This window comes from Aspergillus karnatakaensis (assembly GCF_047715665.1).
Source record: "Aspergillus karnatakaensis strain CBS 102800 unplaced genomic scaffold BJY04scaffold_59, whole genome shotgun sequence".
NCBI lineage: Eukaryota > Fungi > Ascomycota > Eurotiomycetes > Eurotiales > Aspergillaceae > Aspergillus > Aspergillus karnatakaensis.
The window spans coordinates 1-24,929 of record NW_027395771.1 but is presented as its reverse complement, the minus strand read 5'-3'; the positions used below and the strand labels follow the sequence as shown (position 1 = coordinate 24,929).

Below are 24,929 nucleotides of genomic sequence, written 5' to 3'. Positions count from 1 at the left end.
ATATACCCAGTCTGTTTAGTACTTCTGCTGTGTAGACATCTATCTATCTACTCTACAGCTTCGCCTTACTCTCTGACTCTATCTCCCTCCTCGCCTCCTCCCTAAGCACCCTCTTCAGAATCTTCCCACTCGCATTCTTCGGAATCGCCTCGACAAACCTCACCCCCCCAGTCAACGCCTTATATCCCGCCAACCTCCCTCTAACCAACCCTTTAACCTCCTCCTCCGTGAGTCCATCCCCAGTCCCGGCGCGTCTAACAACATAAGCCCTCACCAACTCCGTCCCCTTATCCCCCTTGCTATCAGCAACCCCAATGACAGCCGCATCCACAATCTCCGGATGCGACAGCAACACGGCCTCAACCTCCGGCGGCGCAACCTGGAACCCGCGAACCTTGATCAGCTCCTTCTTCCTGTCGACGATATACCATTTCCTATCTGGGGCACAGAATGCAATGTCGCCCGTGTGGAAGAAGCCGTCTTCATCAAACGACTCCGCGTTCGCGGCAGGGTTGTTAAAATACCCCGGTGTGATGGTAGGACCGCGCACGCAGAGTTCGCCGCGGACATTAAAGGCAGAGATGTTTTCGCCGGCGTCGTTGACGAGCCTATTATAGCACCGTCAGTATCAGTATTAGTATCCCCTCAACAACGGGGCCCGCCAACCCCTGGTGAAGAGTTGAAAGAAGATAAAACACACTTCGCCTCCAAATTCCCAATCAACCGCCCCACACTCCCCGTCTCATCCCCCTCGGGGTAAGGAAACATCATCCCAATACAGCTCGTCTCCGTCATGCCCCAAACCTGCGTGAAGGGCGCGCCCTGTCCCAGAAGTTTCTGGATCCGTCCCTGAACATCCTTATCCAGCGGCGCGGCGCCACAGCTCGCCGCCCGCACGGATTTGAGGAATGGCTTGCTGTGCGTGAGCGGGTTCATGAGCACTGCGATTGCGATCGGCGGGACGAGGGTCAGGTCTGTTATGTTGTATTTCAGGAACGTGGATAGGAAGAGCGGGAGGTCGAAGCGGCGCATCATGTACAGTGTGTGTCCGGCTTTTATCAATCCGAAGTGCGTGCTCGGTGCGGCGGCGGCGTGGAAGAGGGGGATTGCGATGACGCGGCTGCTCTATATTTTATTATATTGGTTAGTTGACTTTTGTATGAACCCTCTACCTTGTATTTGGCCCATAGAACCTCAAGATGAATCCTAGGGGAGGGGTAAGAACGTAATACCTCATACGGCCGCGGATTCACCTCAAAAACCAACTCCTGCTGCGCGACGAAATTCCGATGCGTGTTGCTCACGGCCTTTGGCAGGCCCGTCGTCCCACTCGAAAACAGCCTCGCGGCTTCAGTCTTCGCTTGTCGTTTTTCATCATTGAAGGAGACCCAATCCGCTTCGCCATGGTCAAACAATTCCTTCCATGATACTTTTCCAGCGGGGAGATCCTGCCCCTGTGTATCGAAAACCCGCACATTGGACTCTGGAATCCCGACTGTTTTTGAAGCGGAGAGAATCGGAGTCAAGATTTCCGGCTCGGAAAGAACAAACTTCACCTCTGCGGTGCGAAAATGGTGCGCGAGTTCATGCGTCGTATAGGCTGGGTTTGTGCCCGTGTAGATTCCGCCGGCGCCGACGATGGCGAGGACGAGCATGGAGTAGTAGATCTTTTCTGTATTAACATCTTTTCTAGGTGGAGAATTGGGGGGGTAGACAGGTGGACTGGACTGGAAAGATTGAAATTCAACTGGAGGGAATGTCGTACATCATTAAACGAGTGAATTGCAACGCAGTCCCCCTCCTTGACCCCCCATGCGCGCAGGCCGGCGATGAGCTGTCGGATTGTTTTCTTGGCCTGCGTGTAGGAGAGGGAGCGGGTGGGGTTTGCGACGTCGACGTAGATCTGTCATGTTTGTTAAGTGTTTATTCAGAATGACAAGACAAGCTATCGTCCATTGTCCTGCAGCAAGGTGGATATTCGATTCAATGCGGGGTGTGGGGGAAAACTCACAGGCTTGTTAGTGTCATATTTGGGATTGGAGAAGAGATAGGTCAGGATATCGGTGTTGGGGAGCACGACTCGATTAGCCGGTTCGAAAATCATCCTGCTGATGTACACTGGTCAGTTCACACTTGCAGAAGAAGAAAAATGAATAAATGAATGTGATTCCGGGGGAATAAAAGCAAATCGACCCCGCCTCGGCTCCTCGGGACTCGGCCTCAGCTTTGGATCTGTATACGTACGACGTACGACCTGCACGTCTGTTTAATTGGCCAACGATCTGCGCGATATTATATATGCTAACTAGTGCTGACAAGCTGAGATAAATTCAAGGCTCCCTATGCGATTCTAACATTCTATATGCCTCTATAACCGGACCTGAAACCGGGGGTGTGTGCGGATGGCCTCGCCGTACTTCCAGAACAACACCGGACATGCACACATTGCCAGCGCGATGAACGCGAGGAGGGAGTTCCCCCATCCCAGCCCCAACGCGTCGTACATTGCTGGCCCGGCAAGGGGGAGGACGGCGCCGGCTAGCGACCGCAGGGCCGTGTTGGCCGCCGTGGCGGACGCGGCGTGAAGCAGGTACGAGTCTACAAGGTAGGTGTTGGCCGCCATAAACACCGTCATCAGCCCGATTGCGAACACACCGGTGCCAATGATGGGCACAATCCAGTGCGTTTTTGCTTCGGCTGACCAGCCGTACCAGAACAGCCCGATGGGAATTGTCCACGCGCCGAATACCATTGGTGACAGACGCGACTCGGGCTTGAATGTCCCGCGCGCGATGTGTGCTTGAGCGATTTTATTTCCGATTACCCCGCTGACGGCCAGGCCGAGCAGACTGCCGACACCAAATCCGAGATACGCCAGACCTGCAATTGACGGGGAGAAACCGTATTGGTCCTCGAAGATGCCGGTGATGGTGGTGAACATGAGGTACAGGTAGCCGTACGAGACGGCAGCGAACAGCGAGAAAAGCAGGACGATCGGTGAGAGAAAAAGCAATTTGACCGGTCGGGTAATGGCATCGATGAAGACTTGTTTGGGAGATCGACCGGAGTCGTGGACGGAGCGCAGGGCAGGGTTTCCGGTCTCCTTGCGCAGCCGGGCGGCCTTGCGTGCGAGCAGGACTGGGGCATACGACTCGCGATAGGTGACGAGACATCCAATGGCGATGACACCGGCCTACATCGTCAGCATGGAGCATACTCAAACATCAATATCCATACCGTTATTGCGATTACCCAAAACACCCATCTCCATCCTTCGGCCTCGGCAAGGAAGCCTCCAGCGACAGGCCCGACGATCGGTCCAAGGATCGGTCCCAACGCCCACACAGCCATTATCCCCGCCCGCTTCTCGACAGCAATCATATCGGCGATCGTTCCGGCTCCAATGGTGATGGGGCAGACACCGGCGACACCGGCGAGCAGTCGAAAGACGATTAGCTGTGGCATGTCTTGGGCGACGGCGCAGGCGATCGTGAACACGAGGAAAAGAACATTACAGGCGTGATAGCACGGCACACGACCATACAGCTCCGAAGCGGGCGCGATAATAAACGGACCGACGACGTATCCCAGCACGAAGACGGAAACAACGAAAGAGGCGAGCATCGAGTCGGTGGAGTGGAAGTCGCGCATCACGCCTTCGATGCCGGGCGCAAACATCGACGAGGCGAGGGGTCTGCCGGTCAGTTTGCTTCTTGGTTTTGGAGAGGCAAACCTACGTGATGAATGTGTTTGCGGCCATAAAAACCAGCTGCTGCATCTTCTTCCCTTGCGTCCAGTTCATCGGGTTTTCAGGGTCGTCGGGCCCGTCCCAGTCGACCTTCTCATGCGCCACGACATGGCTCTCAACGTTGTCGCCCTTCTCTCCTTGCTCGAGATCTGTGACAGACGACATTTTGTTGTTGACAGATCTCAAATCTCAACGATCGTTTTCGTTCCCCTGAACCAACAAACCACCACGCCAGACGACCGTGGCATGACTCCTATTTAAACGACTGCACTCCAAAACAGCCCTACCATCGCTCGGATCTGGCCCGATTAATGCACAATTTCCGTCCGCAGTCACCAATAACATGCAACGACAACCCTCTTATGCGGACTTATGCGGCGCTCAAGCTTTGGAACGGGCGATAGAACAGCGGCAGAATGGTGGTTGGCGTCGTATTCCGTGGCTAGTTTACGATCTCGGCATAAAGTTGGGGCCAACTGCCGTTGTGCATGCTACCGAGGGATAATACCTGCATTTCGGAGTCCACCGATCGAGATCGCGCTGTGAGTCGTGCGTATTTCGGGGTTTACACGACCGATCTCCGTCTTTTGGAGTTTCCCCTCGCTTCCCCGCGTCTTGTTCGGACGGATATACGTGCCGACTTGGTTTCTCCATGACCACTTTGTGCATAAGACCTTGGATAATCCTTATTCTTGGACGTCGTGAGTTTGGGCGCAGTAGATAGTTTCCGGCTATGGGATAGATGTGTATCAATTGTAGGCAACCTATGTGTCGAACCCAATCTGTACAAACACGATTTTTCGAATAAATATAACTAAATTCGTCAATATCTGGCCAATATGACATTTCCGATTGTCACTTACAATCTGGATTGCCTCGACTGAAAGCCATAATCTAGAGACGATCTCAATCAAGCTCAAACCAAGAACGACAAAACTCGATATGGATATATGATCATCAAATACGGACAATCAGAGACCGTTCTCCGTGAATTCATGCCGCTTATTCTATCCAGCCCCAGTATAAATCTATACTAGACTAACTATATGCCAAGCCAGCCACCAATATCAACATGCTGTAATACATGCTCCCCACACCAGTCCAAGAACAGACACCCAGCTCAACGCCAGACACCCTTAGAGCACGAGCGGCAACGAGAAAGGTCCATCGTCACACCCTATTTCCTCCCAAGTGAGGGACGCAGATACCCATACATGACTTAGTCGCCATGACATGGCCACTAGCAGATCAACAAAAGCCGACTTAGAGATCAACCCTCGCATGGAGGTCCCTTGTCATCTTCAAATTTCCTCCAGCACGCTCTCCTGTAGATGTTGATGTAGCGGTACTCTCCGCCCCAGTAAGCAACCCCGCCGCCTGCGCAATAATTCCCGAAATCCTCAGCACATCCTCTAGCTGCACGACGTCTTCTTTCTTTTTCCACCCCAGCTCCGTCGGGAGGCGTTCATTCCCTAGATACCAAATGTTAACACTATCCGTACCCTGATGCAAGCCTAACCTCTCCGTCTACCGTAGACAGGAAAGGGAAATGAGCACTCACGGAAAAAATACTCTATAACCCCCCTCTCCACCGTGGCAGACTCTAAATCCCCAAAGACGATAATCGGCGCCGCGACCTCGCCGAGACTAAACTGCTCAGTTGTCTCGGTGAATGTGTACTCCGGGTTGAAGGCCTTTGAGATGATCTGTCGGTAGATCTTGCTGTTTGCGAGCATGGCGGGTGTTAGAACGGCGTCTGTCCAGAGGGAGGTTGTTTGCGCGAAGATTGTGGCGTTGAAGAGGTTGGCTGTTGTTGAGTTTGTGTTTGGAGTGGCGTCGGGGCGGCTATGGGGGGTATACAGCGTCAGCAGCATGGAATGTAACCGGATGGAATGCTTGTGTTTCTGTGTGAGGTGGGTTGGACGGGGTTGTACCTGAGACTGGCGTCGTGTTCAAGGACGTTGTGACGGTTTAGGTGATCTCTGTTGTATATTCATTCGTTGGTCAGCCATACTGTCCATCTAATATACTACGAGGGTCGACGGACAAAGTGAAGAAAGTAGCGTTCGGCTCTGGATTGGCAATAATTGCCATGTCGAACATCAGACTCGCGAGGGTGGCATTGAAGTTCAGTGCTTTGGTTAGAGCGTCGACGACGACTGGGTGGGTGAGGTTTCGGCCGTCGTGCGGAAGGAAGTTGTGGTTTGCGAGGGTGTTCATCATGGGGCAGGGACCGCGGACTGGTGTTTCTTTTGTTAGTTGGGTTAGAATTGGCAAGGCAGGCGGAGTAGGGGGATGTACAGTCTCCCGGTCCAGCGGGTTTCCAGTCATGATGGGGATGGGCGTGGGCGAGGTCAGGGGTTGCGCTTGCGAGGGTAGCAAAAGCTAAGACGGGTTGAAGGAGCTTCATGATCAAATAGTAAGAGTTTGATAGATTGAGGCTAGAGTAGAATTCTCATGCAGAAGACAACCAAGTCGAAGTATCTAGGCTTATATACCTTTTGACCCCCTAGGCCACTTTCTTACTGAATACTGAAGAAGTGAATGTCCAATTGCAACCGAGCAATTACGCAAGGGGGGGGGGGCAATAGCATACGAACCCGAGCAAGACTTTGATCTTGACTGTAGGGATCACGTCGATCATGCGCTACACACCAGCTCATTGGCTGGGACGTTCGTTCTCGTACCCTATACCCGAATCGACTGCAGAAAGCTCGGCTCGGCTTCGTACTCGGATTCTAAATTCAAATCATATAAAATCATGTAGATCACCGATCCCAACTGGATATTCAACTCTTCGTCATGCGATCATGTTAATGGTTAGGATTCGAGTCTGCGTGACGCTGCTCAAGAGGCGTTAGCTTACTGCGCTGAGAATGATTCCTCCAAATTGATCAGAACTGATATCTTCTACATAGTAGTACATGTGTTCCTGCCAATATGATTTCTCTCTTATCTATTCTCAGGGTGCAGAGCGTGGTATAAGCTGAAAGTTGTTGCCTTGTGAAAAGTATTTAGGGGTGGGTGGAAATATATTCCCATGACCTAACGTCAACCTTGCGTTTCGGGCACAACCCGAACCATGTTCTTACAACATTGCTCTAGTTATACTCAGTACTCCATTATAAGCAAAATTCTAACCCTGTTCTGCAACATACCGTAAACGCGTCCTCGTTCTTAATCGAGCCGCCCTGTGCAGATATTAAATCGCTTAGCCACGTGGACAACCCCTCCTCTAGTTCAAATCTCGCTGATCATCTTCACATCCTGAGCGCAAACCTTTAAGATAATAGCGCTGAGCTCCTTGCTCGTCGGGTTCCGACCATACGCAATGAATCTCAAAAACGATGATTATACAGTTGCCTGGATTTGCGCTCTGCCACTGGAAGTAGCCGCTGCAAATGCGATGGTGGATGAGGTCCATGCCTCTCCTCCAGAGCGACTAGGATCGGATCAAAATGCTTACACTCTCGGTCGTGTATGCAATCACAATGTGGTCATTGCTTGCCTGCCGTTCGGAGTCTACGGAACAACATCTGCCACGGCAGTCTTGTCTCGCTTGCAAGCAACGTTCCCTCGCCTGTCATTTGCCCTCATGGTGGGTGTCGGAGGCGGAGTACCAAACAACAATCAAGGCGTTGATCTTCGCCTGGGTGATGTCGTTGTCAGTACGCCGAGTGCGATCTCGTCAGGTGTCATCCAGTATGATTATGGCAAAGCAGTGGATGGCCATCTACTGCCAACTGGCGTTTTAAATAAACCCCCAGGCTTTCTACTGACAGCCGTCTCTAAGCTTGAGAGCAACGCGCTTCTCGGTACGCGACCTGTTCCAGCGCTCATTTCCAAGGTACTCGAAGATAATCCAGATCTGAAAAGTCAGTTTTCCCGACCAGACGACGACTGGCAGTTCTATTCGGCGTGTCGACACCGCAAAAGTATTGCTAGCTGAGGTTCCTCCTCTTTCACACGGAAAAGGAGCAACAGATACACCTTTAGAGGGCCGCTGGATGGTACCATTTTCGAGAAATCCCCGCTTTGCTGGGCGCGAGGAGCAGATGGCCATTCTCAAAGATTTTATGGTTTCACCAGTCGGCCCGAACAGATTTGCCATAACCGGCTTGGGCGGGGTGGGTAAGACACAGATTGTGCTCGAGCTCGCTTAGAGGCTGCGGGATCAAGACCCCAAGTGGGCTATATTTTGGATACCGTGCACCAGCAGGTCGAACATTGACCAAGCCTTTCTCCGAATTACGGAGCTCGTGGAAATGTCCGATGTCGCGAATCCCAAGGAGGCAGGGAACCTCGTTCAGTCCTACTTCAGCCGCTCGACTGCAGGGAAATAGCTCATGATCTTCGACAATGCAGACGACATAGATATGTGGATGATGCTTAGTGGGGATAATACCTCGACCCTCAAGACCGTGCTTCCGCGAAGTGACCAGGGGTATATTCTCTTTACCACGCGAAGCCAGAAGCTTGCGGTGAAATTGGCATCGACAAATATCATGCGAGTCCATCAGCTGAACAAAGAAGCAGCAATTGAGGTCCTGGGACGATCATTAATCCAAAAGCGTCCTGATTACGAGACCTCCATTGCTCTTCTCGAACAATTGACATTCCTCCCGCTTGCAATCAGCCAAGCAGCGGCGTATATCAATGAGAATGGGCTGCAGTTGTCCGAGTACATCGATCTTCTCCGTACGCGGGAGTCGGATTCTTGGGAACTACTGTGCGAAGACTTTGAAGATGAAGGCCGCTACGACGAGGTGGCGAGCCCTGTGGGTGCTACATGGCTCGTGTCATTCCAGCAAATCCAGAAACAAAGCCGTTAGCCGCTTCTTACTTGTCCATCATGGCGTGTGTTTCTCCAACTGACATCCCGCAAGCTCTTCTCCCACAGCCCAAATCGCGAAAATTGTACCACGAGGCACTTGGGCTCCTGAAGGCGTACTCATTTGTCGCCCAGGACACTGAGAATAAATCTCTGAGTCTCCATCAGCTTGTACACCTTTCCGTGCGCAGTTGGCTACGAAGGCAGGGTAAGTTCTCTTTCTTTCTCGGCCTCGCCGTAGAGCAGCTTAATAAGGCGTTTGGGGACACTCCTCGAACGGACCAGACGCTGTGGCGAGAACTCCTACCTCATTTTCTAGCTGTAGTTGAAGACGATGGAACCGAGACGGATATGCAAACAGCGGCACAGTATCTCACCCTGCTCGATAATGTTGGAATCTGCCTATACAATAACAAAATGTATGAAAAGGCGGAACCTATCGTCTGCAAATCAGTCGAGCTCCGACAGGCCATGGACGGCAATACCAATGCAGAAATCCTGAAAAGTATGGACATGCTAGCCGGGCTCTGGCTCAATCAAAAGCGATGGAGCGAAGCGGGGGAACTGGCAGCCAGGGTCCTCGAAGAAAGAAGCGCCTATTGGGCGATGAGCATGGAGATACCCTGCGGACCCTAAATACCCTTTCTGTTATCTATGTGGGCCTGAGAAGATACACCGAAGCCGAGTGCCTCTGTAGGCAGATGCTGGATATTCAAAAGCGCCACCTCGAACCAGACCATCTGGACGTCCTCCGCACCATCAGCAATCTCGCCTCAATCTATCACCAGCAAAAGCGCTGGGATGAAGCGGAACAGTTAGGCCTTGAGGCGCTAAAACACCGAGAGAAGGTCCTGGGTCCGGAGCACCCCTCGACTCTCACCACAGCTGCGAACCTGGTCTTTGTATACACCGACCAGAATCGATGGGACGAAGCGGAGAATCTGCAACAGCAGGTCTTGTCCTCGCAGCAGCAGGTGCTGGGACCTTCCCATCCGAACACTCTCGCGAGTATGTCTCATCTGGCGCGGATCTACTGGAAGCGAGAGATATTTCGCAAAGCTGTGGGTATCATGTCGGAATGTGTTGGTCTCTGCGAGAAGGATCTTGGCCCTGACCACAAACTTGCCGTCTCCGCACGCAAGACATTGAAGAAGTGGCAGTTCGAGGTGGCAGAGAGAGATGAGAAGGAACGGCAATTGTTGGAGGAGATTCTGCAGGATTAGGTGATTCACACTACTCTTGACCAGATGAATCTCCGTGGTTTGGCCTGAACTCTCAACTGCGACGCTTTTGAAGCTGATCATGGACACCGCCATGTGTATGTATGGAGGTCCTATGGATGACGTCTCTGACTACATTCCACACCGCGTCTTGAATACTACCATCTCATCGAAATCGATGGTCTTGCAGCCAGAGGACGCTTTGAAGCAACCGAACCCATTAGATTTTCCATTCAGTGCTTAAGGAATTACAAAACCCCAAACCCTGGTCGCGCGGTCACTGCTGATGAAATCAAGAAACAGACTCCGTAAGTTCATTTGATACCCGTGAGCCATGGGTGGTGTACCTCTCTGTTCGTTTTAGAATCCGCTGTAGGCCAAAAAGGACATAAATTAGCGATTTACAACACATTGAGTGCGCCAGGTGAGCTTCGAGACTCCGAAATGTCTAGATCAACGACAGCCAAGGAGTTACAGATTACCCTGAAAGCATGCTAATTCCTGCAACAAAGGAGAAATGACCGTTTCAAATACCCGTCGCTCGAACTCAACATCATCAACCCCAAAGATAGGAGGAACAGACAGCGGTGCACAACACCGCGGTAATTCGCACCATTTTCTCTGAAAACGCTGTTCAGCAGTCGGGAAGCTGTGTTGAATCTCGTTGAAGTTTCGTCCTGAGCTTCATCTTCCGGAGATCGAAGAGCTTCAATTGACTTTCGGAGCGACAGTTCGGTTAAGGCTACACCGAGCGGGAGAAGGATATGGTTCCGGACTCGATGATCACGAGCTGTACTTCCCTGCTTGACTCTGGGCTGCGACAATACTGGTCGCAGACAGTAAGGCATCCGGCCCAGCGATAGTCATGGCGAGTAAGATGTTCAACCCGTCCCATTGTTCGTTTAACCAGCTGCCGTGAAATTTCATTAACCCGCAGGCAAGGCTTGCGGCAGTACACAGCGACGAAGCGGGCGAGCTAGGGAGTGGACGGGCTAAGTCTAAAAGACGCGGACTATGACTCCCAAGCAGCGGTCTGGGTTAGACTATAGTGCGCAGAAAATACGCAGTGAGGTTCGGTCACTCTGGAATTGTCGTTTAGCAAGCTGCACTAGCCTCAAACTGCATGTGTTCACATAACAGGTTCACGTATACTCGTTAAGCAAAGAAGTAGTTCAACCCCTGCGAAGAATCGATCCTGTTTACTAGTTTCCCCCTTTCCCAACCTTCGAGATCTTGAACCCCCCCGGAACCCTCGTCTGAAACACACCCTCAGGGTCATATTTTGCCGCGGCATCCCGGATCTTCCTCACGTTCTCCTCCCCATAACTCCCCAACGGATTCTGAGTGACATCACAGTAGTTCAAGTACAAAAAGTCAGATCCCCCACCAATCGACCTCGCAAATGCATCGATCTCCCCGACCGCTTTCTTCAGAAGCGGAGCGGTGACGGTGTCGTTCAGCTCAGCTGTCTCAACCTCAATCACCCAAACAAGCTGGATGCAGTCTTCCTGAATGTGGTCTAGACCGAGAACATTTCCTCCACGCTCTAACGACCGAGCCCGGAATGAGGCTGGGAGTGGTTGGAAGACCATTTGGAAGGAGAAGTTCGAGTCAGGAATGGGGCCTTTGAATGTCTCGATAAGGGCTTCGAAGACCTCGACTGCTTTAAGGACGATGCGAATGTCCGCTTTGAAGACGAGGTTATACCAGGTATCCCTATAGATGGTAAGCGGTGTTTGACGAACCCAAACCAGAGGGCTTACTGCTTCCCCGAAAAGTCAACAAACTTTCGCAATCTCTCCGCGACCGGGGCCGTGTACCCCGTTCTTTGGCCTGGTATAGCGTCCAACATCTTATGCGTCTCCGTCCCACTCTCACCATCCAGATTCAACACATCCACGAAGACAATATGCTCTGTTGCTTTCGGAAAGTGCCACCAGACTGCAATCAAATGATCGTCTGGGGCGTTGTTGAGATTCTTAGTACCGTCAACTAGCACCTGAGCGGCGCGCACGCTGCTCTCCTTGGGAGCTTGGATAGTGAGATCCCATATGTCCTTTGCTGGAAAGGTCAGCATGTCAAATCTCGTGACAATACCAAAATTGTTTCCGCCGCCTTTGAGAGCGATGAAGAGATCGGCATTCTCATTCGTATTGGCGTTCACGATGCGGCCGTCTGCGAGGACGACTTCGTAATTGATGACTTGATCTACATCGACATGTGTCAATGATGGGCGATCCAAACAGGGCACGGAAACCTCCTACCGCAAGCGAAGCCAACCCGGCAGCTGTAATATGCAATGCCACCACCTGTCAACAGCCCTCCCACACCAACCTGTCCCTCTCGTCCACCCGCGACCATCCGTCCATCTAGCCTAGTCAGTTCTAGCTCACACAAGGGAAGACATGAAAGATGCCACGCGTACGCTTCTCAAGCTCCTCATATGCAGCAACCCAAGTTCCACCCGGCTGCAGCGACGCGATTTCCGTCTCCGCATTGTAGCTGGTGTTGTCCATCAACCCGAGATCAATCGTGATCCCGTCGACAATTTCACTCGCGCCCGCCCAGACCATGTGTCCGCCGCTATTCCCCAGCATTAGCCATTATACCCCTGGAGGCTGCATGAATCCTTACCTCCTCACAGCAAACTTCACATCCTTTGCAGCAACAACCGCCCTCACAGCCCTCGCAACCTCCTCGGTATTCCTCGGCTGCACAATACCCCAAGGCCTAAGCCGCGGCGTCGCCGACCAATGCGATGCAATCCGATCATCATACTTCTGCGTGTTGGGGAGGTAGAGAACTTCCTCCAAGCCTGCATCACGCAGATTCAAAAAAGCTTGTTCGGCGGTCATACTCATGTTTGCTCTGTTGTACTACGAACGACATTCTTGACCGACTGCATTGGCTGTTATATACCCCGGCGGCTCAGCTAGGGCTGAAGTTGTACGCGGGGTTCAGCGCCGCCACAGCGTATATGTGTGTGATATATAGTCGGCTTTACGCTTACGCTTACGACACCCAACCAGTTGGAGTTGGCGGCGGGGGAGCGAAAGCTTAGGTATAGCCTAGTTTGGTATATGTCTCGTATGGCAACAGCTGAAATGTAAGCACCAGCTGAAGATGAGCAGGAGCTGGGATGTGAGTAGCAGCTGAAGAGCAATAACGGCCGTGGGTTTGATTCGTGGTGTTCTGAACTAGCCATCATCCAAACTCCGCGGAGACAAGGTCTCCTTGTGGTGGTGGGCGTAGAAGGGCGCAAATCACTTGGGCATTGATGCATAGGGCTTGAATATACTTCAAGTACGACAAAATCCTTCACAGAAGCTCTGCCCCATCCCTTCGCTCGCTCAGCTCAGAGTACGGACAGGCGCCGTGTGGTTCCAACAAACGCAAAGGGCTGTCTCGCACTGCAGGTGGCCTTCCTTGACTCCTGAATCCTCCTGCAAATTTGGTCAAATGCAGTGTCTATCTCACTGGCACTCAGCCGCGCACAACGTGACCCATACCAGTGATTTCCACCTTCGAGCTGTTCCAACTGACCCAGAGCCTCCGCTAGAGTCCCAAGTAGTAAACAGGACTGTACCCGCTGGCATACGGAACCAAGAATCTGTACACAGACACACATCACCAGCTACCACTGTTAATACGGTATCAATCGCCAGCGACAGACAAGTATACTATATCATTGCCCACTTTACTACAAACTCAACCCCGACAATCTCCCTAAACAGCCACCAGCCCGCTCCTAAACACCACTCTGCACTTTAATCGCGAGATGTAACACTTCTACGTGCCTACACCTAATAGAAATGCAGAATTATAACATGTGTCTCCGTCTTATTCTCACTGGGCATTATAATATGCTTTTATTTGTTCCTATCAGTCTTACTATTACTACTATACCACAACTTACTATTAGTATCCCTGCCCATGATAGCTACTGTTATAATAGAACTCATAAATACTTGACTATAGGAGCCTATAGCGCGCTCCGCAGACAGGGTGCGCGTGCTGTTTTTACAGCGAACGGTTCCAATAGGTATCCTAGTTGAGAGGGTGACTCTGGTTATTGATTTGATGCTGTAAAGGGTTATTGAACATACCTTGGTGATTTAGGAGTTTACGATCAATATCTGCTATATATCCGGGAGGTGCTATAGAGGGGCTATATCAGAGACAGGTGTCGCTTAGATTCTCAGCAGGGGTTACAAGTAGCCCTGTGTCTCAGGCACATGAGGATTGGTTAAAAATAGTAGCGCTGTTTGGCATCTGGCTGGCTGACTGTCTATCGTTGCAGTGGTTTACATCAAGACATCAAGATACGCTTCTGGAGAATACACCGTGACCTTCAGAGTTCCTCAAAGGGAAGTATCAATAACTACCTAGGTAGCTATAGGTCTGCAATCGCTTCCTGTATGGGTTTCCATATGTTGGGCAACTCATCTTGGAAGATAACACCACAGTTTCCATAGGGCGATGCCATCACACTCGACTACTAAGACAGTGGACGGCAGGGAGCAGTAATGTCAACATCAACAGCAAAGAAGCAAAGGTTATTCATAACATAGATTCCTTATCTGTCATACGTTGCTCACCAGATGGCAAACTGAGCTAAGTGGCGAAAGGCGGAGAGAGCAGGGGAAATCATCACAGTGCGGGAGGACACTGCAAGAGTAAAAGAGACCTAGAGAGTGGAGAAGGTGAGGAGGAAGGAGGAGGCGGAGGTTCGGAGAATGGAGAGGGCTGAGAGGGTAAGAAAGCAGGAGGAGGAAGCAAGAGTTCAAACGGCAGAAAGGGCAGATAAGGTCAGGTTGCAAGAAGAGATCGCAGGCTTAAGAAAGACTCAGAGGGCAGAAAACGCCAGGTGGCAAAAGGAAAGGGTAGATATAAACAAGGAGGGGAACAGTGTAAGGAGGATGTCAAACGGAGCTGAGGTGGTCTTGTTGTAAGTGGCCTGACTTTGATGCTCTCTGGCATTTTCCGACTTTCTTAATCTAGCGAAAACTGTTTCAATGATGGGACTTTTGACTGAAGGGATCGTTATATGTGGGCGTCAGGGCATTTAGGGGCCGTTGTGAACGCTATGGATACCTTTATTTGTTAGAATCTACGTGCTCTCCTGGTATAGCACTGCTGAGATGGAAACGGAAGATCAATACATGCCAAACCTTCAAATCTCCGCAGACAGGCAATGAGGTATCTAGAACTGCTTCGAGTGCTAAAATCACGTATAATATGCTGTCCAGCCCCGGGGCAAATACCCATGCTGCGACGAATCGAAAACAACATAATATGCGGAAGGCTATTAAGCTATTGAACAGGTAGTCCATCCCCTGGCCTTTCAACATTTTCAACATTTGGCAAATGTGATGTGTAACATCTACTGCTGTAAATCCACATTGGGCGATGGTCATTGTTACCTAGCCAAGCATGGTGCGAGGTACTTGTCCTCCGATGCTATTGTACCGGTCACAGTGCTCCGATTGGCGAGGTAGAGCTCTTCGGAGTTGGATGGACATGACCATTTCCCTCCGAGATCTACCATCACAGACAGCCATATTCAATTTCTAAGCATTTCCTTGAACCTTTGAATTTGTCAGATGGTTTTGCCTCCATATAAGAAACGATCAACGATTCATGGTCGAGCACTTCTCCAGCAAAACACACATCTGGTGGATAACAGCAACGATGACCGCAACCATACTGCTAGCAAGCTCCCTCTACCGGCTGGGAAACATCATCGTCGGCAAGCCGATAACCATCCCAACCGCTCCTTCCCCAGTTCATGCCCTCTCCATAACAGATTGGAATCTCCAGCCAGGTGTCTACACCCCGCGCCAACTAGTTCAAGGCTTCGCCCCTCTCCTAGACACAGTCCTCCACCACCTCACCCCCGACCCCTCCGCCCGCCCACCAAAGCTCCGACTCCTCGACAATATCGCCGCCATCCTCTCCACCGACGCGCGCGAATCTTCCTCACCCTTCCAATCCGACGTCCCCGACAACAGCCGTCGCGAGATCCGCGACCAAGCCCGCCGAATCGGCCAGCACCTCGTCAAATGGGCCCATGACACGCCGGAGGACCATGCGTACCCAAACCTCAACATCCGCAGCCGCTGCGAAGGACACCTTGTCACGGTGGAGAACGTGGACTTGATGTTCGGCCGTCGCAGCAAGCCGCACCTCATGCAGCTGTTCAACGAGTACATGCACCAGATGGTTCTTCTCCGGGACTCGCTCCTCCCGTTCCAAAACTACGAAGACGTCCTCATTCCTGTCTCGGGGAAGCACCGTGGGCTAAGGCATATGGAGGGGGCTAGAGAGAGGTTTCTGGCGTCGTTGTTTACCAAGCAGGTTACGCAGGCTTCTGTTGTTGAGGTTGCGAAGGCCTTGCTTGCGCCGGATTTGTCGAGGACAGGTACAGTTGGGTATGGATTTCAGTATGCGAATGGGACTGTGATACCGGCTTTGTTTGGTGAGGGGAATGGGAGGTCGTTGCATCTTTTACGCCATCTTCCGGCGCGGGTGGATGAGACGAGGAATCAGATCCTTTTCGATTATCAGTTTGCGGATTACTATAGTGCACCCAAGGTTGAGATTGCGAAGGGGGAGGCTGTTTCTTCTCTTGCGGCATTCCCGCAGACAAATCCGCCGGCTGTCGAAGCAACCACTTTCACATTCGTACCATCGGATGCAGACAGGGCTGATATTGGAGGGTTGAAACTGCGTCTTGATTTCAACAACGGACAGTCCGCCATGTTAGACGTCGGCCAGATTGCTCGTGGATGGCGATATTCCTACCAATCCGGTGATCCTGCGGAAGTCGAATCGGATATCATCCTCCATAGCGCACACGACTTGCTTCTCCAGTCGGAAGCCGGCCTCATTACAGCAAAGGATGGGGGCTTTCATGTAATTACAGCGGAGGAGGGGATTGTATCACTTGCTGTCTTAGGGAAGCTGTTTCCGGAGAATGTGATCAGGTTGCCGCGGAACGACGGGTTGGAGAAGGCTGTCAATGCGGGGAAGGGCTTCGAGCCGAAATTTGTTATCTGGGGATAGTCACAATTGAGTCCATGTGGAATATTACATCTTTATATTTTTAGGTGTCTATACCCGGAGGCTAAGAAGAGCTTTGGTGCCATCAAGACAGGAGGGACAGGCTCGGTGATTTAGAGGTAGAACTTGATATTAGACTCCTGTCTCACAGGCTCGGTGGAAGCTGGCAGTGGTTGCTGGGTTATCATCATCTCCGGGTGTCAGACAATATGAATAGCCCTGATGATGCTAACTAGCGTAATGGGTGTCCTCCTCCTGCGCCCGTAATCAGCGACTAGGCTCACAGGCTCATTCCCGACTGCTATCTTGAAGGATCCGTTGATTGAGTGGGGCACGTTTAGGTAGTCTGTTTTCGGTCAGCAGCTCGCTAGCCAGCCACAAATGATATATGCTATGGTTCTAGGTAGAGATATAAATGCCGTTCCGAGACTTATTCCTGTCACTGACACAGCTGGAAATCGCCCACTTCTCTTCTACTACTTACAGCCTGCAGCTCACACACCGAGTATGGTATGTCTACCCAACCACAGCCCGCTGCAGCTAGATGGATCCTGACAGGCAGGAAGCTCATACCTACAATGAATGTCAGTCTGAAACTCGCCTTTCTCATTGGAATATGCCTTGCCATCGGAGCCATCGGAGCCACCGCCGCCGCACCCGACTTGAGCCATGAAGAGTGCAATGACCTCATCCGCAACCTGGATCCCGAAGGCGTTGACCCGGCAATCATCCGCACGTGTACTGGGTACCTAACGAGGACAGGCCGAGCAACTTGCTAAGCGGCGTGGTGGTCTGGGATTTTACAAAGGATGAGATAAATCCCTGTGTTGGCGAGCATGGAGGCGATGGGAATGCTTTATATATGGACTAAGTGTACCAATGAAAATCGATACCGACCTTAGCTAGTTCAAGCCGATTAATCAAGCTCAAATACTCTGGAACACCCCGGTCCTCTGTCCTTGGTTACATGGCAGGATGGGGGTATGTATTACCACCCGGTATACCGTCGCTGAATCGGATCTTGAAGATGTCAGACAAATATTATAGCATTGAGGACTAGGCGACGGGATAATGCCACAGAACGCCATTACATCTCCGACAGGATATGGGATTACATACCATATAGGATGATTCTCCCTGCTCACCATGGGCCTCGGTAATCTCTGCTGGTTAGAGAAGGCTATTAAAATAGGAAAGCGGTTTAAGCCAGAGTTTGTTCTCTGGAGAGAGTCATAGTTATGTACAGTAATCAGCGATTAAAACTGGTCTACCAGAAGTGAACGTACTCTGCTATGTAAGACAAAGTCCAGACGGGTCATCCAAACGAGAATCCCATTTCCGGCAGCGTTTAAGCTGCTGTGTATATGAGGCATCGGGATAATGACTATATCAAGCCTGCTCGTCTCTTCTATTCTCTCCACGCACAAGTATAACTGGTATACAGTATAAACCCCGACTCCAAAAGGCAAGACACACAGGTACTGAAGACCAGAGTCAGCCGTTATGAAACAACCCCATCAACTCCACAGAAAGAGAAACACTACAGCCGCAACAGAAACGAAAGGTCCGTCATGGCTTCAACTGCCCACCTAGCTCCGCTGAACAGGAAAATTCACAGCAAGCTCCACAGGCTGTTGCTGAATCCCGGTATCTGTATGTGGACGTGGGTCCGCCGCCTGAACACCAAAACCCTCGCGACGCTCTTCCTTTGCCTTGCCTAAACCTTGGCCTCTCTCTCCGGACTTTTGCGTTCGGCGCCGCCTTCGACATATGAACCAGACCAGAGCGACAATGAGCAATGCAGCAGCAGCTCCGCCAACTGCAGCGCCGGCGATGGCGCCAACATTCGTGTCCGAACCGTTGGACCTCGGCGGCGGTGGCGGGAGATTGGTCGATGTCGATGTTGATGTCGCTGTCGAAGGGATGTGTTCCGACGGGGTCACAGTGCTTGTCGGCAGCTTCGCAGTCGTCGTGCTCCTCAACACTCCTATTGATTTAGCTGTTAGCACCGCGTCTCAGAGTTCACCCTACATAAACAAGACGCGTACCTGACTGAGCCATACCCGTCGCAATAATCGCCAACAACGTCTCTGTATCTTTAAGCCTGTACCCCTGCTCCCCGCACCCATTGGTATCGAAGCTCGTCGCGTACCCTCTCGTTCCCTGCCCACAGCAAAAATACCCACCGTTATAGTACAGATCCCATGTGGTGTTCGCGCAGGCAGGTCGGGCTTGTAGGGCGTCGGTGCAGTTCAGCCGCGAGGGACAGCACGCGATGTTGTATGCCGCCGGGCAATATGAGCCCCCGGGGCAGCAAGCTCGATATGGATTGGCCGTGGGACCGCAGTCTTGCTCGTGAGAGAGGCAGCTTCCATTGTGCCGGAGGGCCCAACCGAGTGTGCTTGCTTCAGACAGAAGGTTCGTCATGGAAAAAATCGACGAGCTGGGCCTAGGATGCGGAGCGACAGGACATACTTTATAGGAACGGTGAATCAGATGTATTCAGGGCCAATGGATTGCAGCTTAAGGAGTTGGTACTACCCTGTGAAACTGGACTCTCGGCCTCTCTACCTGTCAGTATTACAGGATCACCGAGTGAATGGCCTGTGGATAGCGGCACACTACAAGAGTGACACAAGCACAAACACGCAGTCAGGTCGAATCACAATCATCCTCAGTTCAAAACCAAATTCACCCTCAGATTTCTCTCCTTTCCCATATCCCTTGCGTTTGAAAACCACCAATCTCTGTCTTTCACTCTCTCTTAGATCTCACACACCAAGTATTACTACCCAACCATCCCGTCCTGCAGTGCCATGTCCCTAACCCACCAGAAGCTCATATCTACCTGGGAGCAACAATGAGACTTAACCTTCAAATCGTCTTCTTGATGGAGATATGCCTTACCATCTCAGTGACAACCGCAGCAGTCAACCTGACCAGACAAGAGTGCAGAGATCTGATCGGAAACCTAGACCCTGAGGTCATCGACCCGACCATCGTCCGCGCCTGTACTGGATACCTGATGGAGAGAATGCGGGCGACCAGCTGAGACATTTAAGTATGTACTGTTTCTTCTTTCTTGATTGTTTAATTTCTTCCTCGTCGGACGATAACATAGGATCAAGAAAACAATACGGCATTACCCAGGGCTTTCTATCTCCGACCGTTCCCTCCATCGTTCATGAATTGTGCCGGTTCCTGTTGAAGCAAGGATACGCCGCTGGAGCGACTTCACCACTGGCTGTTATGTTTACGGAAGATGGAGATAGAGAAGATATCAAGTAGCTTGGCCTGTTTCAATGAGATCAGTCAAGGTCCACATGGCACACTCTGTTTTTCGTTTGTTTCGTTTTGCTCAGCTACTATATCCACTAAAACACGACATATGGCAGATTATCGCCTGCGAATCTGCTAAATTTCTGTTCTAGAGTATAGCTAATCGACGACTAAGCATCCCCAGCTGGTCGATCAATGCATACCACCCTCACGAGTCTCCCGCGCTTTCAACAACCGTATCCGGTCCCGGGTAGATGAGCCTCTCGTGCCCGTCGCTAAATCGGACCTGGAACTTGTTAGACAGACGAACGCCATTGAGATCTTGGTGATGGAGTCATTTCCATCGCTAGTCTGAGGCGGGGTGGGCGGGCAACACGTACTACATAGGGTGGCTGTCCGTTGGAGCCACGGACCTCGACGACCTCTGCTGTTTGGGCTGGCTGGCCGGGGCCTGGCATGTGGTAAGATGTTCGGTTAGTCAACTGTGAGAGAGAAAGGCGAAGAAAAGTACAAAGAGGTGGGGGAGACCTATGTCAAAGGGTGCTGTCTAGCGAAGAGGTGGAGGGTGGATTGAGTTGGGAAGGGTTGATTTTAGGTATGACTGTACGTACCTCTGCCCTGAATTTTGATTCTATCTCCGGCTTGAGCTTGAGGCATGCTGAGCGAGAAGTATGTTTTATGATCGTTTGTTATGGCATCTGTTTGGGCTGTCGAACTGATTAAAGGTATCTGAATTCCGGTGCGGGCGCGGAGACTATACTTAAGCACCTCGAGGAGTGTTGACATCATGAGTGCGGAGGGGGTTGGTTGATGACGAAAATCAGGCATCTTGCTTTGCTTGTTAGCTTGGTAGTGGTTAATAGCCTAACTAGAGGTTGACTTAAGCAGATTTGCTTTTTGGTCTGCGTATTGAGGGGCGCCTCAAGCGACCTTGGTGCACGGTCACATCATATCACAGTGTGAAGAGCAGACGAAGCAAATCATATCTCACTACTAGTATGGCTGGAAGCCCCTCTAGCAAACCAACACCGCAGCCTCAGCTGATTGGCCTTATGCATTGATCTCACAGAGTCGCAGCGCACTTCGGTCTTGAGCATGCCTCTCGATTCGACCGTCAACGCCCGTGAAATGGGGCCTCCGCAATGCTGCAACCTACCAAGTACACAAAAGATAGGGAACATTGTATCTTCCTTTGCTTTAGCCATGTACGAGAAAATCTTCAAACTGTGACCAGCGCGCAAACTGTGCGCTTGAAATACCACATGACTGGGCACAAAATTTCTTATGTGCATAAACTTGCATGGTTGGCCCTTGTCATGTTCATGCACGCACCCCCCCCCCCTTTCTGAGGCCAGAAGAGAGAGAGAGGGGTAGAGCTGAGCAGGAGGAACTGACCAAGAGTCCTGACCAAATACGATCACTTAGTCTTTGCCTATCCACGAAGCAACAAGCAATCTCAAAATGACACCTCCCTATGTCTTTGAGCTAGTCCTGATCCCCGCAGCGCTACCCATACCAGGCGCTACGGCACTCTTACTGATCATAGCGACTACCACAATCCTGATCCACCACCTCATCAGCACCCGCAGAATATCAAAGCTAGAACAGCAATTGGGCTGCTCGAAACCACGCAACGAAAGCGACCGCTTCCGCTACGACATCATCGGCATCGCAAAGGCTTTTGAACTGACATACCACTTCCGCCGGAGGTCTTCCCTTTCCTACACGAACTCCCTGTTCAGGCGATACGGAGACACCTACGCGTCAAACATCCTCGGCCATCGGCTCATCTTCACCTGCAGCCCCCAGAACATAACACATCTACTCTCTACCGCTTTCAAAGATTTTGACAGCTCGCCGCTGCGAAAACAGTTATTCGAACCCATCACCCCGCATGGAGTCTTCACCGTTGATGGCATAGCCTGGAGGAAAAGCCGCGAACAGCTCCGCGGACGGCTAGCGAATCTACAAAAGAGCATTGATCTGGAGGAATGCGAGCGTCATTTTCAGGCTTTTCTGCAACTCGTGCCTTCTGATGGGGGTGTTTTTGATGTGCAAGCTGCTACCTCGGCCCTGTCATTTGATTTGCAGACCGCTTTCTCGCTCGGCGAGTCAGTTGGATCTCTTCGGGGGTTCGGAGAATCGAAGGAGAAGAAGGCGTTCTTTGACGATTTGCGGTTTATCAAGGATCGAATTGTCAATGTTGGGTTTCGGGGGCCGTTGCGGCAATTGATTCCTCGCGGCGGGTTCCTTCGTGCGTGCAAGAGGGTGCGGGGATTTGCATTCGCGCAGATCTCTCGCCAGGTCCAGGAGAACAACGACTTGGATGGAAGTCGAAAGGCGAAACTTGATTTGGATAAACAGCAGGATGAGATTGCGCTGAGGACGGATCAGGCTCTGAGTATCTTGCTTGCGAATGACAGTATGAGCACTACGCTGTCAGTGATCTTCTACTGTGTTTCAAAGGATGAACGCGTCGCACGCAGGCTCCGCGAGAGTATTCTCGAGGCAATTGGCAATACGCCTCCATCATGGGCGCAGCTGGGATCTTTGCGGTATGTTCGGTTGGTTATCTTTGAAGGTAAGACCACTTCTAAACTCTACACCGGATAGGCTTTATATTGATGTTGGATCACAAGCTCTAAGGCTATACCCCCCAGTTGTCCTCAACGGGAGATTCGCAAACAAACACTCCACCTTACCAAAAGGTGGTGGAAGTGACGGAGGCTCGCCTATCCTGATTCAGAAGGGTGATGTAGTCATCTTCTCCACTTGGGCTCGACATCGCCTAGGGGAGGACTTTGGAGCTGCACCGGAGGAGTTTCGTCCTGAACGATGGGAACATCTTCCCAAAGATATACCGGGCTTCATCCCGTTTAACAAGGGGCCCAGAATATGTCCTGGGCGTAGGTAAATGTTTTCCGGATTGTGTTCGTCTGGCTAACTGTCTTGCAGAGCAGTACGCTATGGTTGTTCTGATGTATATTGTTGCCCGTGTGTTTCAGACCTTTGACACAGTGAAGGATTATAATATCACTCCCTGGACTGAGAGGATAGCGATGACGTTTGAGAATGAGAATGGGGTTCTTGTTGGGTTGATGTAGTTAGCTGCGATGCGAGCCTTTGGTACAAATAACCTTGAGGGCAAAATTTGGCAATGAAGCGGAGGAAGGGTTACATGTAGGATATTGTGCGATTACCTTGAGAAATGGCATGATTGGAGATCACAAGCTATGGGCTGAATAAAAGCTCATATTTTTCGTCTCGAGGAAGGGTGTTTCGGACTCACCTAGTTACCAACTAACCTTGCGAAGTAGTAAACCAAAATCACAACCGCCTGTCTACTGAATTAATGCAAGTCCATAGCGACAGACAGACAGAAAATCTGCTACCTAAGCCCCACCCCTCCAACTCTATCTATATCCGGGATGGGATATAAAGCGGCCTGGTTGAAGAGAGGATGTTGTTGGAGACAGAGACGTTGTTTGTAAGATACAATCGCATTGCTCTGTTTCAGCTACAAAGGTCATGCCGAGGGGAAAGCCCCTGGGTGGCTTGCCTGCTGGAGGCTAGCTGTACAGAGTACAAACCTTATTTAACATCTTCTTGCACAAAGGCATCTTGGTGTAGGATCTGCCTGATGCGCGCTCGCTTAGGACCCAAGTGCAAAGACAAAGGAGGCTGACCCACTTTCTTGCATTGAGAGCTTCCAGGGATAGGACGACGCGTTGCTTCGGGTTCAAGATCTCATGGACGGGAACAAAAGAAGGGACCCCAAAAAAAAAGTCCCTGATAAAAAGCCTGAGCGCTTCTTCGCGGCTGCTCATAACTATTCCAACCAGTTTCCCTGATCGACTCATTCTCCGCGTCCACAACGATCCGAGCTCTTCACTTTTCTATACGAACATTAATCCTCGAGATGAAGACAATTAAGACCCCCCCCACCCACCCCCCATCGCCCTCTATTCCGACCCAATTCAACACTGAAGACGACATGGAGAAAAGTCCCCACGTCTACCGCCCTGGCGGCTTCCATCCCGTGCACCTCGGCGACCTCTACAACAACAATCAGTACACAATACTTCGCAAACTCGCCCACGGCCAATACTCCACCATCTGGCTCGCCCATGACAACACAGACGCCTCCTTCAAAGCCATCAAGTTCCTCTCCGCAAACAATCTACGAACGCGAGATCCTCACCCACTTCCGCTCCGCAGACCCCACCCACCCAGGCCACAAGTGGATCTGCCACCTGCTCGACTCCTTCGAGCATGCCGGCCCGAACGGGAACCACGTCTGTCTCGTGTTTCCCGTGATGGGTGACACCCTAGAGACATTTGTTTCACGGTTCAGGAATGTCATCATGGATCGGTTTACAGGGCAGTTGCTCTGTGCACATGACTATGCGCATGACGCTGGTGTTATCCACACCGATATCAAGCCGGATAATATCTTCGTTGCGCTGAATGACACGCGCCTGATTGAGGAGGCGTATTTGCCGAATACGCCCGCTGATCGCGCCTGGTTTGATCCCCTGACGCCGTCGTGGAGGATACGGTCGCAGCTGCTGGGCGAGCACTATATTCGGCGCGGCGAGAGTTTTCTGGATTTTGATATCGCGTTGGGGGATTGGGGCGTTGCGTCGTGGGAAAAGAGGCATCTGTGTGAGGTTATTCAGCCGGTGCTGCTGCGCTCGCCGGAGGTGGTGATTGGGGCTGGGTGGGATGCGAGGACGGATTTGTGGAACTTGGGTGCGGTGGTTCTGGGGGTGTCGAGGGGGTGTCGAGG

The 24,929-nt window shown here is 51.4% G+C and overlaps 11 protein-coding genes across 11 annotated transcripts; 4 read left to right on the top strand and 7 right to left on the bottom strand.

The window, feature by feature from the left end:
- Nucleotides 1-52: 52 nt before the first annotated feature.
- Nucleotides 53-2,104, bottom strand: BJY04DRAFT_222382 (acyl--CoA ligase; the record flags this gene model as incomplete). The annotated part of the gene is made up of 5 exons (XM_073717361.1): nt 53-608; nt 701-1,125; nt 1,233-1,667; nt 1,766-1,903; nt 2,012-2,104. The coding sequence occupies 5 exons, from the start codon at nt 2,102-2,104 to the stop codon at nt 53-55; spliced, it is 1,647 nt and encodes a 548-aa protein (XP_073566875.1).
- A 115-nt stretch (nt 2,105-2,219) lies between these two features.
- BJY04DRAFT_198899 (MFS transporter) lies at nt 2,220-4,352 on the bottom strand. The gene is made up of 3 exons (XM_073712682.1): nt 3,738-4,352; nt 3,238-3,694; nt 2,220-3,193 (listed from the first exon to the last, which is right to left on the bottom strand). The coding sequence occupies exons 1-3, from the start codon at nt 3,911-3,913 to the stop codon at nt 2,369-2,371; spliced, it is 1,458 nt and encodes a 485-aa protein (XP_073566874.1). The 5' UTR covers nt 3,914-4,352; the 3' UTR covers nt 2,220-2,368.
- Nucleotides 4,353-5,011: 659 nt separating this feature from the next.
- On the bottom strand, nt 5,012-6,158 carry BJY04DRAFT_222380 (peroxidase family protein; the record flags this gene model as incomplete). The annotated part of the gene is made up of 5 exons (XM_073717360.1): nt 5,012-5,220; nt 5,310-5,593; nt 5,683-5,730; nt 5,796-5,988; nt 6,050-6,158. The coding sequence occupies 5 exons, from the start codon at nt 6,156-6,158 to the stop codon at nt 5,012-5,014; spliced, it is 843 nt and encodes a 280-aa protein (XP_073566873.1).
- A 921-nt stretch (nt 6,159-7,079) lies between these two features.
- Nucleotides 7,080-7,697, top strand: BJY04DRAFT_210158 (uncharacterized protein; the record flags this gene model as incomplete). Its single annotated transcript, XM_073714214.1, has 1 exon — nt 7,080-7,697. One exon carries the CDS (start codon nt 7,080-7,082, stop codon nt 7,695-7,697), a length of 618 nt encoding a protein of 205 aa, XP_073566872.1.
- A 397-nt stretch (nt 7,698-8,094) lies between these two features.
- On the top strand, nt 8,095-9,802 carry BJY04DRAFT_222378 (uncharacterized protein; the record flags this gene model as incomplete). The annotated part of the gene is made up of 3 exons (XM_073717359.1): nt 8,095-8,575; nt 8,635-8,998; nt 9,073-9,802. The coding sequence occupies 3 exons, from the start codon at nt 8,095-8,097 to the stop codon at nt 9,800-9,802; spliced, it is 1,575 nt and encodes a 524-aa protein (XP_073566871.1).
- A 1,199-nt stretch (nt 9,803-11,001) lies between these two features.
- Nucleotides 11,002-12,660, bottom strand: BJY04DRAFT_230882 (FAD-binding oxidoreductase; the record flags this gene model as incomplete). Its single annotated transcript, XM_073719379.1, has 4 exons — nt 11,002-11,515; nt 11,563-12,007; nt 12,225-12,382; nt 12,434-12,660. The coding sequence occupies 4 exons, from the start codon at nt 12,658-12,660 to the stop codon at nt 11,002-11,004; spliced, it is 1,344 nt and encodes a 447-aa protein (XP_073566870.1).
- Nucleotides 12,661-14,728: 2,068 nt separating this feature from the next.
- BJY04DRAFT_198897 (uncharacterized protein) lies at nt 14,729-15,135 on the bottom strand (the record flags this gene model as incomplete). Its single annotated transcript, XM_073712681.1, has 1 exon — nt 14,729-15,135. The coding sequence occupies one exon, from the start codon at nt 15,130-15,132 to the stop codon at nt 14,896-14,898; it is 237 nt and encodes a 78-aa protein (XP_073566869.1). The 3' UTR covers nt 14,729-14,895.
- Nucleotides 15,136-15,490: 355 nt separating this feature from the next.
- BJY04DRAFT_222376 (uncharacterized protein) lies at nt 15,491-16,864 on the top strand (the record flags this gene model as incomplete). The annotated part of the gene is made up of 1 exon (XM_073717358.1): nt 15,491-16,864. The coding sequence occupies one exon, from the start codon at nt 15,491-15,493 to the stop codon at nt 16,862-16,864; it is 1,374 nt and encodes a 457-aa protein (XP_073566868.1).
- Nucleotides 16,865-18,450: 1,586 nt separating this feature from the next.
- On the bottom strand, nt 18,451-19,288 carry BJY04DRAFT_222375 (uncharacterized protein; the record flags this gene model as incomplete). Its single annotated transcript, XM_073717357.1, has 2 exons — nt 18,451-18,848; nt 18,910-19,288. 2 exons carry the CDS (start codon nt 19,286-19,288, stop codon nt 18,451-18,453), a joined length of 777 nt encoding a protein of 258 aa, XP_073566867.1.
- A 1,060-nt stretch (nt 19,289-20,348) lies between these two features.
- BJY04DRAFT_222374 (DUF1918 domain-containing protein) lies at nt 20,349-20,968 on the bottom strand (the record flags this gene model as incomplete). Its single annotated transcript, XM_073717356.1, has 3 exons — nt 20,349-20,426; nt 20,521-20,591; nt 20,752-20,968. 3 exons carry the CDS (start codon nt 20,966-20,968, stop codon nt 20,349-20,351), a joined length of 366 nt encoding a protein of 121 aa, XP_073566866.1.
- A 314-nt stretch (nt 20,969-21,282) lies between these two features.
- On the top strand, nt 21,283-23,244 carry BJY04DRAFT_210155 (cytochrome P450; the record flags this gene model as incomplete). The annotated part of the gene is made up of 4 exons (XM_073714213.1): nt 21,283-21,322; nt 21,660-22,721; nt 22,780-23,046; nt 23,096-23,244. 4 exons carry the CDS (start codon nt 21,283-21,285, stop codon nt 23,242-23,244), a joined length of 1,518 nt encoding a protein of 505 aa, XP_073566865.1.
- Nucleotides 23,245-24,929: the final 1,685 nt, after the last annotated feature.